The sequence below is a fragment of the Cynocephalus volans genome, chromosome 4 (genome assembly GCF_027409185.1).
Source record: "Cynocephalus volans isolate mCynVol1 chromosome 4, mCynVol1.pri, whole genome shotgun sequence".
Lineage (NCBI taxonomy): Eukaryota > Metazoa > Chordata > Mammalia > Dermoptera > Cynocephalidae > Cynocephalus > Cynocephalus volans.
Genome location: NC_084463.1, coordinates 162,442,850 through 162,460,450, shown reverse-complemented (window position 1 = coordinate 162,460,450; position 17,601 = coordinate 162,442,850). Strand labels below are relative to the sequence as shown.

General features: G+C 54.6%; 1 protein-coding gene across 3 annotated transcripts; it reads right to left on the bottom strand.

Annotated features, from left to right (window-relative positions):
- Nucleotides 1-9,254: 9,254 nt before the first annotated feature.
- Nucleotides 9,255-17,141, bottom strand: SSH3 (slingshot protein phosphatase 3). 3 transcript variants are annotated; one of them, XM_063093983.1, is made up of 14 exons: nucleotides 17,005-17,141; nucleotides 16,461-16,501; nucleotides 15,637-15,868; nucleotides 14,597-14,715; nucleotides 14,445-14,516; nucleotides 14,110-14,175; nucleotides 13,808-13,996; nucleotides 13,609-13,702; nucleotides 13,229-13,357; nucleotides 13,100-13,146; nucleotides 12,235-12,381; nucleotides 11,825-12,025; nucleotides 11,453-11,726; nucleotides 9,255-10,178 (listed from the first exon to the last, which is right to left on the bottom strand). In XM_063093983.1, exons 1-14 carry the CDS (start codon nucleotides 17,068-17,070, stop codon nucleotides 9,912-9,914), a joined length of 1,944 nt encoding a protein of 647 aa, XP_062950053.1. In that variant the 5' UTR covers nucleotides 17,071-17,141; the 3' UTR covers nucleotides 9,255-9,911. The 3 variants fall into 3 exon arrangements, with proteins under 3 accessions (XP_062950053.1, XP_062950054.1, XP_062950055.1); XM_063093984.1 differs by having other exon boundaries at nucleotides 16,461-16,498; XM_063093985.1 differs by lacking the exon at nucleotides 13,808-13,996.
- Nucleotides 17,142-17,601: the final 460 nt, after the last annotated feature.

Genomic DNA, 17,601 nt, shown 5'->3' with positions numbered 1-17,601 from the left:
TTAGGGGTGAAGTGTCACAATTCCTGCAACTTATTTTCAATGGGTCCAGAGGAAAAAAAAAAAAGACAGAAGAAAGAAATGTGACAATAACTGGTGAATCTATATGTAGAGTATATGCATGTTCATCATATTATTATTTCAACTTCTCTATAGGTCTGAAATTTTTCAAAATAAAAAGAAAGTGCTCAATAGGTATTTTTTAAATGGTGAGATGAATGCTGGAGGGGACCCTCCCAGATAGAGAGAACAGCATGAGCAAAGGTGAAGAGGTAGAAAATGTGTTTTTGAGAAATAGTAGTCTAGTTTGATCACAGTGAAAGGTACACACTAGGACATTCTGGGAGATAAAGCCATAAAGGTGGGCTGGTGCCAGATTGGGAAAGGCCCCAAGTAAAAGAACAGACAACCTGTACTGCATTTGGCAGGCAATGGAGAGCAATGCCAAAGGCATGGAACATGGGAGTAATGCCTGTGCAGTGGTGGAATAGCTCTGAAAGGTGAATTTAGTCATGATGCTTCAGACAGACTAAAGGGCACAACCAGTTAGGAGGCTATTACAGTGGTTGAGTCAAGGGAACAGGGAAGGTAGGTGGAGGAAGTGGGACTAAAAGGCAACTGTTCTATGAAGAACCATCAGAATTTGATAACTGATTAAATGTAGAAAGTGAGAGTTATCACCCTGAGGTTTATACCTGGGTGCAGGAGACTAGAGAAAATAGAAGTCAGCAGGAGTGGCTGGTTTGGAGCTCAAGATTTTGTTTATCTCAGCCTTCCTATCAAATGGATACTTTACAGTCCATCAGACTCAAACAGGGGTCCAAAGAGAAACAGAATTCTCCTTCCGAGGACAGACCCTCCATCAGACCAGCCTCAAGTGGCCACACACCCATTCTCAGGGACCTTCAGGCTCTTACGGCTCTCTCAGGTTATTGGGGCCTTCAGTTCTTCTCAGGTAGCACCCCCTCAACCTAGCTCCTTCCCATCTAGCCTCAACATAGTTCTTAGTCTTCTTGCCCTAACCTCGTCTCTCATCTGAGTCCTTTTTCTTTTGTAAGAGGAGAGGAATCAGACCTATCAGCCCAGGAGCACAAGTCCTGCAGCGTGCAGGCCAACACAGGCATTTCTAGGAAGCTCAGCTGTGGGTGGGTCAGGCAAGGGTATGTGCCCCTGTGGTCAGCAACTATTGCTGGTACTGCCAAGAGGGAGGAAAGGAGGAAGAGAGGGGAGAGATGAATAAACACGGAGGGCTGAGGTGGAGGATGAGGCTGGAAGAGGATGGTGGGTGGGCCAGTGTAACAACCTGCAGATCTTGCTGTAGTGACAGTATGTACGCCTCACTCTAGGCCAGCCCCACCCACCAAATGTGATACAAAAGGAGTACCTGGTGGGGGGATCTCTGCTTACCAGCTCAGGGATCCCAATGACCCCAAAGTAATTCCATCTGTTGCCCCCTAACCACTTACTGTATCCACCATGGCACTCAGCCTCACTCCCAATTTCCCATTTCTATGTTGAAAAAAAGAGCTTCGGGTCGGCAGGAAGGAGGACAATCTGAGGAGGCATAGGTCCACCTAGCATAGGAACATTTGGGATGATGAGATCATCCATCTGTGGACAGAGCTAGAGGAGCCACAAGTGAGGGTGGAGGGTATGGAAAAGGTCACTTGTGGGCCTTCATAGAATAGGAGCCAGTCCACCAAACCAGGAGATGAGCTGCGTAGCAGTGTGTGCTGTCCTGGGTAGACCTGCCCAGCTCTAAGCCTTCTCAGGCCATATGAAGATAAATTATGCAGGATGCATATAACCAGCCCCCTCTCCCCCCCTGAGCCTCCAGGGCATCCTCCTTCACCCAGAGCTGAACCCACTCCCACAACTGTGTCTGGCTTGAGTTAGGCCAGCATGTGGGATGCTGCTTTAGCCTGGGCTTACAACTTGTTGTGCCCTTCCCTGCCACACCCACCTCACCACCTTTACCTCTGAGGCTCACTGAGCTGCTGCCAAGGGTGCCAATGGGGTGGGGTGTGGCATTACCACCCAGGCCAGTCCCATCAGTCAAATTTTTGCTAACTTCCCTCCCCGCCTAGTGAGAGACCAGCTTTCCTATTCTTCCTCTAGCCCAGATGCAGAATCCCCTAAAGTATCCCAGCTATCCAGGGTGCCCACCTGGGAGAGGGGAAACCTAGCAGACTCAAGGGGAGGAGCACTAGCTCCCTGATAGGACCTGCTGCTGTGAGAACAAGTCAGTGTCTAGCAAGGGCAGGAGAATGACAGGCTCTGATCAACTTTGTCTGATGACAGAGATAAGCTGGGCTGGGATGGAAAACTGAGGAAAATGGGCAGGAAATTCTGGCTGAAATGGGAAAGAAGGAGAGTCTTGGTCTAGTTTCAGGTTAGCCTAGGACCATGGCCTCACCAGCAGCCAGATGGCATCCCTTCAGTGATAACAGAGGCAGTGGAGAGATCACTGGTCTCAGTGCCATCATTTGGCTCTCTGACTTATAACCCAAGCACTCAGCCCCCTCATATGGAAAAGTGAAAGTTATAGTACAAGAGCTTCCAGCTGTTGTTGAGATAAAATGAGATCACAGGAAAGTGACACAGTTTTATAAATTGTAAAGGACTCATAATGCCCCAGAAGAAGGCTGATGTAGGCACTGAGCTCTCACAACCTCCTCTCAAGCGCTAGGCCTGGAGTTACTAAGGCTTCACATGGTGCTTAGCTACAAAGGAATCCTGACACATTCTGTCGGCACTTACCTGTAGCCACTGGAGAGCAAGCAAAGTGGGGAGGCAGGATGAAGAGGAAAAGCAAGGCTCCATGTGGGAGCACAAGCTGACAGAAAAATGATGTAACAGCTCACCTCGGGGTGCAGCTCCAGGAAAAGAAGCATTTGTGGTCCTCAGAAGTCGAGCACCATCCACTATCTAGGGACAAAAAAGGCAGTCAGTCGTGCTCTATCCCCTCTCTGGTTGTATCCACTTAACCTCTCCCCAGCTTCCTCGTTCTGAGGATGACTGCACCCTCTGGGCAACAGGATTCTAGAGGGAATCTAGACCTTGGAGGAGTTAAACAGGACTTGGAAGGATGTACCCTATCCTCAAGCCATCCTCCTTTCAATCTTCTCCCACTTGTGCCCTCCTCAAGAGACACCTGCATCCCAGGTCCTGAGGCAGTTCTCCCCTCCAAAGGTCACTAGACACCTGTCTCAGAGGGGTCTACTTCAGCACTAGCTCCTGACACAGGCTCAGCCCTGGGCCGGACTGGAGAAGAGCAGGGCCCCGAAAGTCAGCCTGAAGATGGTGCTGCTAAAGCCAACTTCATTCCTTTGCAGCTGCAGGCCTTGGCAATTGTTGATGTGGTGGACATGGTTTTCCACTCCCAAGTGGGTCACAGATGGGAGATAACTGTCCCTTGGGAGGAGTGGGCCTTAGAAAAAGAGCCAAGAATGGACACAAGAGCCAAAGGAGTATCCAGACTGCTTCATAATCCTGTGCCTCAGTTTCCTCCCCTGTGGTTTTTCACCTTGATTCCAGGGAAGGAGGCTCACGAACCCTCCTATTCGTTTATGAGAACTTGTTGGGCTCTCAGCTGGTTGGTACTATACTAAATATGTCAACAATATCGCCCTTGCCCCATAATTGTCTGCCTGTTCACATTCTCCCCCTCAAGAGGGGCTGTAAAGGGGCATGCCCGTCTAATAAAACAGCCTCCGGGTAATATAGAGACCACAGCTTGGTTCCTCCCTGCAGGAAACTCATAGCCTCTATTCATTCAGTAATATTTACTGCGTGCCCACTTTGCCATGTGGGGGAGTAAAACACTGACCAAAACACAGTCCCTGCCTTTTAGGAGCTCACCAACTAGTCAGGGCTACAGACACTTCTCCATGTATCTCAAGGCTGTGGAAAAGGTGCCCAGAATAGCTTTTCCCTACTTCTTGGCATATCCATATTTTCTACATCCTTTAGGAGGTTCAAATGCTGCCTCCTCCTTGATTCTCCTATTATACAGTGACTCAGCAGTGGTCTCTCCTGCCTCTGAATCTTCATAGCACAGTTACCTGCACCTCTGTTATGACACATCACTTTCTACTTGAATTACATGTGTTTTGTAAGCATAATTGGTCTTCTCTACTAGACTCTGTTTCTTGAGGAGAAAGATTGTCTTATACATCTTCATATCCCTCAGAGCACCCCGCACAGTAGCACGTACATAACAGATGCTCAAAAAAGTGTTCATGGAATGCAGCTTCCCCATAAAGATGTTTGTTGGAAAAATGGAGTCTTCTTTGTGAAGGTACTGGGAGTTCCCAGACTTAAAAAAATAGCAAATACTTTTTTTTTTTTTTTTTTTTTTCCGTGACCGGCGCTCAGCCAGGGAGTGAACCGCTCATCCTTATATAGGATCTGAACCCGCCGCGGCGGGAGCGTCGCCGCGCTGCTAGCGCAGCACGCTACCGAGTGCGCCACGGGCTCAGCCCAGCAAATACATTTTTATCACTAATTCAAAGCTCCTTGTTAAGATTTTCCCCATTAACACAAAGCTTGAGGGGCCGGCCTGTGGCTCACTCGGGAGAGTGTGGTGCTGATAACACCAAGGCCATGGGTTCAGATCCCATATAGGGACGGCCGGTTGCTCACTGGGTGAGCAAGGTGCTGACAACACCAAGTCGAGGGTTAAGATCCCCTTACCGGTCACCTTTTAAAAAACAAACAAACAAACAAAAAAAACCCAAAAAGCTTGAACTCAATTCAAGCAGCATAGGATGCTTACGTATTCTTTAAAATTGTGTGTGTATCCAGTCTTAAATATAATTCAATATTTATATGTTTTTGCACCATAACATGTATGTGCTCACATCCTCTACAAATCTTTTTTTTTTTTTTTTTTTTTTTTTTGTGGCTGGCTGGTTTGGGGATAGGAACCATGACCTTGGTGTCATAAGGCTACGCTCCTCTGTGAATCTTAAGGAATGAAAAAATCGAAAGAATTGTCCCTACTACATGGTGTTGGGCCTTTCATTCTCCCTAGATGCTGTACAGTAATTATATAATCCAGACAACAGCTGAAGAGAGGAGATACACACTGGCCTTGAGCATCCAACCTGGATAAAGGAGAATGGATTTGCCAAGAAATAAAGGAAGTGACTTCAAAAATTAGGAAAAACGGTTCGGATCGTCATACCAGCCACCCTCCCCGACAAGTTAGGAAAAGGTTTTACAGTGGCTAAAGAATGTTTTTTAAATTATCAGAAGTGATAGTTAAAAGGGCTGGCCAGCTAGCTCAGTTGTTAGAGGGCAGCCTTATAACACCAAGGTCACAGGTTCTGATTCCCCGAGCCGGCCAGCCACCAACACCCCCGCCAAAACCGAGGTGCAATATCTCGCTTAATCCTCAAAACCCTGAGGTGGTACTACCATTATTCCCAGTCTTGCAAATAACTAAACTGGGGGTCAAGAGATGTAATAACTTTGCCCATAGTGACTCCAGATTTCAAGCTGAGAGTCTTGCTCAAACCACACCAGTTCCCTTTCCTACTTCTTGCACTTGGTGTGCAATAACGGCCAATGAACCCAGCTGCATGTAAAACACACCGCTAGAAGGGACCTTAGGGATCATCTGCTTCAACCGTTTTGTCACAGAGAAGGAAACGGATTGAGAGAGATAAAGGAGTTTGTTCTCTAGGTCACACAGAGCCGGGGGCTGCTCTGCAACGGAATCGCAACGGGCACCAGAATCTTCCAGAACGGGGAACCTGAACCCCACAGGAGCTGGGAGTCGCCCCAGGTCCCGAATCCATCAGAGGCAGAGCCGCGTCCAGCCCCGAGCGAGCTCCTGGCCCTGCCCGACGCTACCTCCACGTTCACCTGCAGCGCGAACCATCCCTGCCGGCTGCCCCAGGAGTACCTGTCGGCGGCGCGTAGGCCCTCGGCTGGGGGTGACAAAGCACTGGGTCAGGACGAATGGGCCTGCGCGGGCCAGAGCCGGACCCTGGTCTCGCCGACCTGGGCCGACCCGAGCCGACCCGGACCCCTTTGCCTCAGGACGCCGATGCCCCAGGAGCGCGCGGACGCCGGGACGCCCAGCAGAACTTGGGAGCGCTGGTCCCGGGAAACGAAGTTGGCCTGGCCTCCTCCCCTCCAGCCACATACTTTCACCCCTTCAGCCGTCTGCAGACCCCGTCCCGTGCCCCTCAGAAGGAAACAACACCTTCCCGCTCCGCGGAGTCAAGCCGCTAGGACTCTAGGGGCGAGGTTCCCATGGAAACGAGAAGAAGTCTTTGCGCCTGCGCAGGAACGCTAGGCACGCTGGGAAATGTGGTTTCCGGATTCTCAGCTGGAGGCCAGGGAAGCTGACGCAAGATGGCGCCCGAGCGTCGTGGTCGACTCAGGCGAGTCTCGTCTCCCGGCCCCCGGCGCTGCCGATGTAGGAGAGGCCGCGGAGGCCCGAACTGTCGTTTCTGTGGGTAGCCGCGGCTCTGAGGCGTCTGGAAGGCGGGGTGAAGAGAAGGAGGCGCGGTTTGATTTCGCCGTTTGAAAACTTGGCCTAACGGGGGGCTGCCCTGGCTCGGGGCAGAGGAGTGGCCACGTCCGAGACCCCGCCCTAGCCCGGGCCGAGCGGGGCTCGACGGAGGGAGAACGTTCCGGCTGGCCCAAGGGGGACCGGCTGCCCGAGGGACGCGAGCTCCTCGTCGCAGAAAGTGTTGGGGTCGGGGCTGGGCGGCCGCGCCCGCTGCTGAGAGGCTCCTGTATCAGGTGGGAGCCGAGGGGGCTCCGGAGCGGGGTCATCCTGGCCCTCTGCAGGGGGTTCCAAGCCCTGCTGGGCTGTGGAAGCAGGGAGTTGACTGCCTAGGAACCATCCTCTCCATTCCCGAGTTAGGCTCCTGGACTGAGGAATTTAGAAGCCTAGGAACTATTCAGGCTCTGTGCAGACTCAGTAGTTACTTCTCTGAGCCTCGATTTCCTCATTTCTAAAAACGGTGGTAATTATAATGCTTGCCCCTTTTTCCTCTGGGGGTGTTGCCAGGTGATATTAATGTGTCAGCTGGACAGCCCTTTAAGGACGTAGACAGACGTTCTCATTCACTATAAATTGGTGCAACTTCTTGGAAGATCAGGCGATGCCTATCAAAATTAAAATTGCACATAGCCTTTGCTTCAGCAATTCTAGAAATACGTCCAACAGATTTAGTGGCCATGTGTGCATAGGAAAGTATATTCAAACGTACTTAATGAGGCATTACCTGGAATAAGGAAAAAGAAACCTGTAAACAACTTAAATGTTCATCAATAAATGACCACTTAAATAAATGATGGATTCCATAAAGTGGAATATGTGTGGTTATTTTTAAAATGAGGCAAATCTTTATACCGATATGTGGAACTCTTCATGACATGAAAATATTTTCAAAGTGCAGAATAGTATGTTAATGAAAAGAATACATGTACCAATATATTTGATTATATAAAGCATGGAGTGTCTTTGGAGGGACTCTGAAGAAGCCGGTAAGTCATTGCCTGTGAAGAATGAAAGTGAAGACTGGAGGACAGGGAGGGAAGATTTACTTTTCATTTTATATCCTTCTTTACTATTTGTTGCCCCTTTATCATATTTGCATGAGCTTTGTGTATACATATGGTTCTTAATCATTTGTATTATTGATGCTAATAGTTTCTTCTCCAGTCTTTTGTTTCCCTGCTTGCCGAATTCTTACTTCTTAGAGTCCTCATGGATTCTAGTCGGACCCACAGCCCTCAGTTCATGATTGGACCCTGCCTTCTGAGCTGCACAGACTGCAGGAGGGCAGGGCCTGGCCTTGGCTTCCTCCTGACACTGTCACCTCCACCCACCTGCAGCCCCAGCCTATGACTGCTGAAAGGGCGGTCTGGGTGGGACTCCTGGTTGGCCGCAGGATGTCAGGTAGCCCCCAGTGTTTGCTCAGCAGGATGGATCAGGAATCAGAACTAGCTTCCCTGAACCCCATCCTGAGACCCTAGGCATGCCACCCAGACAGGTGCAAGTGATTCCTCTTCTGGACAGCACTTAGAGGTTGAATTCTAGCTATATATATAGATGACATGTATTTTTTTTTTTTTTTTTTTTTTTAAGTATCAAAGTAAGAGGGGTGGGCCGGCCCGTGGCTCACTCGGGTGAGTGTGGTTCTGATAACGCCAAGGCCATGGGTTCGGATCCCATATAGGGATGGCCGGTTAGCTCACTGGGTGAGCGTGGTGCTGACAACACCAAGTCAAGGATTAAGATCCCCTTACCGGTCATCTTTTAAAAAAAAAAAAAAAAAAAAAAGTAAGAGGGGTGTTTAGGGATTTCCTGGTGTAATCCCTTTGTTTTACATAAAGAAACAGAGAATCAAGGTGAAGTAACATGTAAGTGGTGAAGCCAGGGCTAGAATCCAAGTCTTGGCATTTTAGGGTTTGTGCTGGGAGTCTCACCAGGGTCTGGGTGAGAGATTCGTTCTTAAAACTGGGCGGGAGATCTCAGTCACTGAGAACATTTGGTGCCAGCTCCTACCTCTGAGACCTACTTTGAGGGAAGGAGTTGAGCACTGCCCCCTTCCCCCAAAGCCAGTATAGTGTGTCGTAGGGCAGAGAGTATGGTCTTGTGAAGAGGGGATAGAAGCAACAAAGATGGAACCACCAACTCTTCCTGAACACTAAAATTAAGCAGAAGGAACCCCTAGGCAGGAGGGAAAGAGTCGTTGAGGGTTCTTCCCTGGCAGCAATGGGCTGGCTTGGAAAATCAGTCTCTCATGTTTTATAGCAGGAGGAAGATATTCTTGGGACCCAAAACGTGCTTGAGAACTAGCATCAAGTGTCCAGAAGGAATCTTAGCTGTTGGAACAGGCTTAGTCTTGTCCAGATAGGCGGCAGCAGCTTCCACGACCTCATGGGTAATTCCCTTCAGCTGTGCCAACAGAGCCAAATGCCTGCTGCCCAGTGTAGACTTGTTTCCCACCACCAACCCGCCTGAGGGGCATGGGCAGCCGCCACTTACCCAGGCCCTGCCCTAGGAGATGAGGGAGATAGCACTGGCCGCCTCCTTTCTCTTCCCCATTCTTCCTCCCACTCCACCCCAAATACACCACTCCCCCAAACAGGTCTGTCACGAGCCACCCGGGAATTGTGACAGAACTGTAAGGAGTGAAGGGAGGCCAAACTCCTTGTGTAAACAGAAGGATCTGATTGAAAGATGGCATTATCATAAAACTGCAAATAACAATATGAAAACGTGTATTTCTCAGTACAAAGCCAGATACTATTAAGACAATGAAAAATCGGCCATAGGCCGTGAAGTTCAAAAAGAAGACTCTTTGGCCCAGTGCCCGTGACCAAGTGCAGTGCCGTGGGAGGACCAGGGCAGCAGGAAAAGACTCAGGCCAGGTGTGAGGTGTGTGAGGGAGGCGATCTGCCAGCCCCCTTGGAGCCTCCTGGGGCTGGGAACTGAGGCTCGTCTTGCCTTTGGGGCCCACTGGTTCTCTGGCCCTGCTGGCTCCAGGAATGAAAAGGGGGAGAGCCGGAGGAGCAGGGATGGGACAGACAGGAGGGGGAGGCATGGACCTTTCAGCAGTGGGAAGCTGTTTTCCGTGGCTGCAAGTGAGTCTTTCAGGGCAAGGGTTGAGAATGAAAGTAGGGTGTTATTCCCCCCAAAGGCACCTTCGGTCTTTCTACCAAATCCCCAATTATGCAGACAGTCTTGAGCCCTTGGACAGGTGGACATGGGTCTGAGACTTAAGGCTGTAGGAGGTGAGGCTGAAGAGACAGGGGTCTGGGTACTCCAGGGGAAGAGCTAAGAGAGGTGTATACAGGCCAACAAGCGTGAGGGGTGTTGTCTGAGGAGCTGTGGATCATTAGCCTCTATTTAGTGTCTAGGGGGACATGGGCATGTGTGGGGCTCAGGCTTCACCCTCCTCTCCACTGTCATCCACACTGGCCTGCCTCACCATCTTCCGAAGCCTGGGGGTGGAGGAAGTGCCAGCCTCCCCCCGGCCCTGCTCCTGGAAGGCCCGGGTCCGGCTGGCCACGAGGGCGGCGCTCTGGAGGGCAACTACAGACTGGCGGGATTTCAGGGCAGGCCAAGGCCCCTTGCGGAGCTTGGCCCTTGGGAGCTGAGGGAAGGGCTGCTGAGGCTCTTCGTCTGAAGACTCATGGGAAGAGAAAACCTGGATGGGTGAAAGTACAAGGAAGAACAGCATGGGGCAGGATTCCCAGGCCGGGGCATCAAGTACAGAGCCTGCAGAAAGGTAGGTGCAGAATGTCTGCTGAATGTGAACAGAAAAACGGCCGTTTGTGGTCCTCACTTTCCTAGGACAGAAGACAGCAGCCTTACTGCCCCTGCTCCTTGACCCTTACCTGCCTGTAGTGTCCTCTGGCCCCAAGAAGCCCTTCAGCCCCCCTGCGCCTGCCCCTGCCTGTAGACCTAGACCTCACTGGCCCTCCGCTCCTCCTCTTGACCCTCTGCCTTTGTAGTCAGCCTATGAGTCACGGAGGAAACACCTTCCGCTGCCAGACCTGGAATGGGGCGTGTGGATGCATGTGCTGGTGAGGGGTGAAGACACCCTGCCTCTGGCAATGCCTGCCCATCCATCAGCCCTCCATGCTTCCCCATCCTTCACACCCAATGCCTCCTCCAGAAAGCCTCTCCCAAATGTTCCCATCCTCAATAGACTTTCCTTCCTTGGGTCAGCCATCTGGCCTCGAGGTGCATGTGGGGCCTGGCTTCCTAATGCAAGGACCAGCTTTAGGTCTTAGACTCGTGCCCACAGAACTTAGCAGAGAGGGTGCTTGCTCAGTCAGTACTCAGTCAGGGGGTGTGGGTGCCAAGACCCCTGTCCTCCCTCACCCTTGACTGTTGCGCCTCAGATTTGAGAGGAGCCTCAGAGATCATCTTACCCACCCCCATCTCGGGTAGGAATCGTCTCCAGGGTCCGCAGTTGGCTGTGGAGCTTGTGGCCTGGGAAGGACGCTCATTCCAGTCCTGCCCCTTAGGAAGCTAGTCCCTTGGTCACATGGAAACTTGCCTGCGTTCTGGGGCTGGCTTATCAAGGAGCCCTCAGAACAGGTGATGCCTTTTGCCCCTAATCCTGTGACTGCTCTCCAGTTTTCCAGACTATGCCTTCAGAGCCCTCACCTGCCCTCACTGGGTCTTCTTGGCTGCTCTGAGGATGAAAGGGCCCAGGATGTGGTCCCTGTCCTCAGGTATACTCATGGGACATTTCAAGATGCCTGGTGCTAAGAGGTATTGGGCAGACAGTGTGGGGAAGACAGGGACCAGGCCCCCAGCGTCCTGACGTCTCAGGAGACCCTGGATGAGGATCCCAGTGTGGGTCCAGGTCCCCCTGCTCAGGGCCTAAAGCTGAGCCAGTCCTGGTCTTTCTCCATCCTCCCTCCTCTTCATGCTCCCCTGCCACTGCAGACTGAGCTCCCCTAGCCTCACCTCTGGCAGGTCACCGGCCCCTGAGGTGTTCTCCAGCTCCGAGGAGGGCTCCAGGAGACTGATGGACTTCATGACCCCTCGGAGGTTGATACGGGGCCTTGGCCCAGGCTCTTCTTTTGGGACTGCCTGGGTCTCCTCCAAGCCGATAACCTTCACCTCCCCACTGCCCCCCGGTTCAGGTGGAAGAGCTGGGAATGGTGTGGAGACTTCGGGGGCCAGGGGCTCCTCTGGAGAGACCCCACCCACTTTCTGCTCCCAGACATGGCTCTGCCGGCTGTGAGGAGTTGGCCTGAGTCAGCTTTGATCGACCCAGCAGCCACCCCCAGCACACACGTACATTCACCCCCTGCTGCTTGCTGCCCTGCTCCATACCTGGCAGTCAGGATGCCCTGGTAGGTTTGCAGCTGGCGCAGGAAGCCGGGATTGGGGCGGGCGATGGGCCGGTGCTCTTGCACGTGGTGCAGGGCCTGCTCCAGGCTCCAGCCATACTGCTTCATGGCGTAGGCCAGCACCGTGGCCGCCGAGCGGCTGACGCCCATCTTGCAGTGGACTAGCACCCGGGTGCCCTGTGCTCTGGGAGGTGGAACATGGTTAGCTCCCCCCACCCCCTCTGTGAGGGGCCTTGCAGCACAGCGGGGGAAGGGCAGGTAAAGGGAGAGCAGAGGGAGGAAGTAAGGACACTGGGGGCCAGAAAAGGTAACAGAGCTGATAGCAGGGCAGGCAGGAAGAGGGCACTGGCGACAGCTTGAAGGGTGGGCAGCGGGAGCCAGGAGGAGCCTGACCTCGCCGCCTCAATGAAGTGGTGCGTCTCCTTCCAGTGGGGCAGCAGCTGGGCGGACTCCTCATCCCAGAGGCGCACGTTGTGGTAGGTGAAGCGCTCAGGGTAGAAGTTGTCAATCTCCCGGGCCATGTTCAAGATGTGGCTGACCCTGTACGAGAGGGCCCAAGGCCAGGCTGATATGGGCAGGGACACCAGGCTCTTTGGCCATCAGACCCAGCACACCCTGGGCCTTTCTGTTTAGTTCTTAGTTCCGAGTCAGGTGGAGGCAGCAGTGATAGAGGGAGAACTAAACCAGTTGTCACATGACTGTGACCTTGAGCAAATCATCTTACCCGGCTGGGCTTGAGTTTCCCCATCTAGTCCAGATAGCTGAGGCCAACTGCAACACTAACCCTTCTATTACTCTTGAAGAACAGCTTTGGAGCTAAGCTGAGATGGGGTGGATCTGTATCAGTGGGGGAGCAGGGCTATCGCAGGTCTCCCAGAAGCCCGTGGTGGACAGATGACAGGTTTCTATCAGAGCAGGCAGCCAGGTCTCCACCAGGAGAAGGGTAGTTCCTTCTCCCCTGAGACATGAGCAGGCAGAGAGGAGACTTCTACTAGTAAAAGGCAGGCACAGCAACACATGCTGCTGCCCACATCTCGGAGTGGTTGAGGCCCTGTTTCTGCACTTGCTTTACAGTGCAGGGAGGGTAAGAGAGCAGGCCTGGGCTGGCCAGCAGGGCAGCGAGGCTGCTGTCTGTCCCACACAACGGCACAGCCCAAGGGGGAGTTGGAAGCAGAGGCTGGCCAGGCTTCCCCTTTTGGGGAAGCCAAGAGAAGAAGGGGAAGAGGGTGGGTAGTCCTGACAGGCTCATGACCCCTACCTGTTTCTCTGCAGCTCCTCCAGGTTGGCCGCGTTCCACTCTGAGCCCTGCAGAGAGAGAAGAGCAGCATGGTTCTCCCTTCCCTCCAGCCACAGTGGTCCTCACCCCACCCACCAGCCTGCAGCTCACCAAGTAGAGGTGGGGGAAGATGCGGGAGGCCCGGTCTTGCTGGGCCATGAGCAGCAGCATCTGGTTGTCAATGAAGTCACGGTACTGCTGGAGGGGGTGTCCCAGGCGCAGCTCCAGGGCCTGACGGATCTGTGGACAGAGCCCAAAGGGAGGAGAGGCTGGGGTTGGCTCTCCAGCTTCCTGATCCTCCAACCCTCCCTCTGGGCCTCTGAGTACCCTCTCCCATCTAGACAGTGGAGCTGAGGCCAGACATGGGGCTGAGGCCAAGACATCACAGGGGCTCAGGACGGGAGGAAAGCGAGGGGGAAGGAAGGGTTCCAAGGAGAGGCAAGCTCGTGGCCCCAGCTGGGCAGTCCCCAGCCCCTTGGCCACCTGCCCACCTCTTTGGAAGTGACGCTCTCCAGGTCGCTGGAGTCCAGCACTTCCCACAGCTCAGCCCGAATGGCCTGCTCCATCTGCTCCTGTTCTGAGGACCTGGGAGCAGAGCCGCTCCGTCAGGGGCCCCTTCCCTTCCACTGTGGCACCCCTGCCCTTTCCAGCCCGCCCCCTTCCCCCAGGCCCACCCCTCCCTGCACTGACTGGCCAGGCTCAGCACTGGAAGGTCGCAGAGACTCCAGGTCAGCCATGGCCATCCACTCATTGAGGCAGCTCTGGTCAGAGTTCAGTCTCTCCTGGTAGTAGCCAGCCCAGGTGAGGGCACTGCCTCCAGGAACAAGGCCACTGCTGAGAGCTGCCTCACAGGCCTGGTGCAGCACCTGGAGCGTGGCCCTGGGACAGGAGGAGAGGCTGGGTCACACTGTCCTCCCTGCTGCCCTTACCCAGGCCCTGCAGCCATCTCCCAAGATGAGGCTGGCCCGAGTCTGGGCAGCCCCAGCCCTTACCACATGGTCTGGATGGAGATCGGCTTGAAGATTCGGCTCTGCCCACCTGACGTCACACTGAAGCCCCTACAGGAGACCAGGTGGGGGTGAAACCAAACTCCAGGCTGTGGGACAGAGAGCCTGCCCATGTATGGAGGCTGAGGCCCGGAGAGTTAGGTGATTTACCCAGGATCACAGTGAATCTGAGGTAGAGCTGAGAGGAAGCCTCAGGCCCCAGACCCCCAGCTTCGAGTTCTGCTGTTCCCCAGTGCCCAGCCGCTCTCACATACATCACACTTCGTTATTCTGCCCACCTGGCCCTCCCCCCCCCTCATTTTCCAGTTGCCACCTCTTACCCATCTCCATCCAAGTACACCTGAGTGTCACTCCAGAGGGGCAAGACCAGGCCCAGGGTGCAGCTGGGGGAACTGGCAGGGGACAAAGGGAAAGCCATTGTCCCCCAGCATCTCACTTCCTCGCCCCCCTCTCTTCCTGTCCCTGCTCCCACCTGCTATCAGGGAAATCCACCCCCAGGAGGACTGTCTCATCCTGACTCAGAGGTTCTCGTGTGGAAATGACCAACAAGTAGCGGAGCCTGGGGGGCCGGGCTGCCTCCAGCTGGGCTGCCTGGGAAAGGTGGGGACAGAGAAACCCACAGTCACAGTGGTCCGAGGCCCTTGCTCCCCCCACCCCACCTGGACACACCCCTGGGCCCAGAACAGCCCTGCCTGCTTCCTCCACTCCCACCCGCTCTTCCCAGGTACAAGATCAGTGGTTACAAGCCAATGGTTCCCAACTTTTAGATTTTATGGTCCAACAAAATTTTTACAAAGATCTTTCATAAAGGGGCAGTGTGTGGGAAAAAGGTGACAATGAGACTGATTTAGGTCACCTATTTTTTGTTTCTACCTAGGAAAGAGATTTAAAAAAAAAAAACCCTATTACTTTCCATTACTACCATTTCATTCAAGAAATGTTTATCACCGGAGAAGTATTAATGACACAATCTTACAATAAAGAACGGTGCCTGTGCTACAAATTCAGCTTCACAAAAGACTTCCTGCAGCTTGTCCACATTTTGCCGTGGAGAGCGGGCTGTGTCCACAGGCTCCCACCTGTACTCAGCCCTCATAGGTGTTCGAGGCTTCTACCCTCTACCTAGGCCCCTCTGGCACACCAGCCTTGGCAAACCCTCTTTGGGCGCCGGTCTGTTGACACACACCTCACATTACCAGGAAAGTCTTCTGCTGGTTGAGGGGAAACCTACCTCCATGGGAGTCCTGACTCTTGCACCTAATTTGGCTGCATGGGCTCACACGGGACAAACCTCCCCTGTCCTTTCACAGCCCTTGGATCGCTGCAGACATGACCTCACCCTTTGAAAACATCTCTGGCTGAAACAGCAGAGTTATCGGGTTTGGGTGATCCCTACACTCATCGGATGTCCCCTGCCTTCACACCACTGCTCCCCAAACAGACACACACGCTGGCTCCATCCCCCATCATGGGGGCCTCTCACTTCTCCTGGGCTCTGAACAGGCCCCTCACCAGGCGGATGTCGTCCTGTGACCTCAGCAGCTCCACCATGCGATGCAGGTGCTGTCTCTGCTCCTGTTTCTGGGGACTCTGGGGTGTTTGCCCGCAGTCAGCCTGGTCTCCGTAAGGCTGCTCCTCACCCGGGGGTTCCTCTACCTGCTCAGGGCTGGCCTCCACTGCATCACCATTATCCCCTCCATCCTGCAGTCCCAGGACAGCCCCATGGAGCACTGCGAAGCTCTGCCTGGCAGGGTGGAGGAGAAATCGTTATGGCCCCTCACATCCCTTAGGGTAGGTAGGGCTTCTCAAACTTCAGCCTGAATCAGAATCCACTGGAGGGCTTGTTGAAACACAATGTTGGGCCCCATCCCCAGAGAGCTGATTGGTGTGCAGTGGGGGCCTGAGAATGCACTTTAGCCAGTTCCTGCTGCTGCTTAGCGCACTGAGTGCCAGCCTGGGGGGCTCTCAAGTCCCTGGCCCAGCTCTTCTGGCTTGTCTGAGATGGGAGGAGGCCGTTCCCTTTTCCTTCCTGCCTGCCTAACTCAGGAGAGGGACCCAGGAGTCCTCAGGCTCTGTCGTCCCATCCTGCCCTTTGACTTGTGACTACAGGCCTGAGCCAAAGTCCTAGGTACTATGTGAAGGAGCCCCAGCTGACTGGGGGAAGGTAAAAGCAAAGCAGCCAGCAGACCATGGGTCACATCGCCCACATATGCAGCCGTGAACTTTGGCTGCGAGCCCTCCAGTGAGCCTTCCACGCTGACACCGGGAGTCCGGGATGGCAGCGGGCAGGCCTGGGGACTGGATGGAAGCATCTGTGTCGGCAGGAAGGTGCTCACCTTCGCTGGAGCCGGCTTCTCGGCTTGAACGCCTGGTCCTGCTGAGAGAGCAGCCTTCAGGGGCCAGTGGGAGCAGGGGCACCCTCCTCCCTCTTCTCCTCCTCTCCCTCCTCTCAGGGCTGCTGGGGTGGGGGTGGGGGTGGGGGCTCTGGGGATTCCCTTTGTGGGGCAGGGGCAGAAAAGGTGTCAGATGCCAGTCCTCTCTCTTCCCCAGTCCACTGCCCACCGGAAGCACTGGGGAGCCCCAGCCCAAGTCCAGGTATGGAGGGAAGCAGGAGGTGGGGTGGCTGCTGAGGGCGTGGGAAAGGTCAGCCCAAATATGGGCCTCCGCGGACTGGACTGGCCCTCGGGGCTCCGGATCTTGCCTTGGGGCGAGTTCCTGGGTGCCTTGAGTCCCCCCCGCAATCCCCTCCAGCCTGAGATTTGAGGCCCTCCTCCGCACAGCCCCGGGCTCTAGGGGAGGCTGCCGGGGGGCAGTACGTGCTCCCCCGGGCCCAGCCGGTAGCCAACTGCGTGGTCAGGACCACAGCAAAGCCAGACTCACCGCGGGCGCCACAGGCGTGGAGTGGCCGCTGGCCGGGGGCGAGCGACTCACTGTGACCAGGGCCATGGGGGCAGGCCGGGGGCACCTGGGCTGGCACCGGGCACGGCCCCCTCCCTCACGGGCAGTCCCTGCCCCGTAGGACCAGGAAGAAGAGACCGGAGCCACCAGGGCCTGGCACCTCCTCAGGGACGGCCCTTAAAGGGCCAGACACCCGCCCAGCGCTGCCTGCCGAGCGGGCAGCGGGCGGCCGCGGCCCCGCCCCTCCCACCTCCCGGGGTCTGCCCGCCTCGTCCCGCCCCTCACCGTGCGGGGGCGGGGCCGGGGCGGGGCGCAGGTGCGGAGCTCGCGACCCGGAGAGAAGCTGCCCTAGGTCCTGGCCACCTCTGCCTTTATTCCGGGGCTCGGTCTCCTTCCCTCCCCAAGGAAGCGTCCTTGCCCTCATTTGGGTCACCTGAACAGTTTGGGGCCTCAGCGTTCTGTTACCCAGCAGAGGTGTGTCCCAGGGAGGCAGGGGCTGGAGACCCAGGTCTTAGAGGATCAGGCACAGTGGGTCTTAAGTCAGGGGCCCCCACCCCAAACATATTTCCCCTTGCGGGC

What these genes read in the sequence shown, in the direction of transcription:
- SSH3 (XM_063093983.1), bottom strand. Translation starts at nt 17,070, where the DNA reads ATGGCCCTGGTCACAGTGAGTCGCTCGCCCCCGGCCAGCGGCCACTCC. An exon ending in TCTTCCCCCACCTCTACTTG is followed by an intron (nt 13,147 to 13,228) that starts GTGAGCTGCAGG and finishes CTCTCTCTGCAG; the next exon opens with GGCTCAGAGTGGAACGCGGC. An exon ending in CAGGGCATCCTGACTGCCAG is followed by an intron (nt 11,727 to 11,824) that starts GTATGGAGCAGG and finishes AACTCCTCACAG; the next exon opens with CCGGCAGAGCCATGTCTGGG.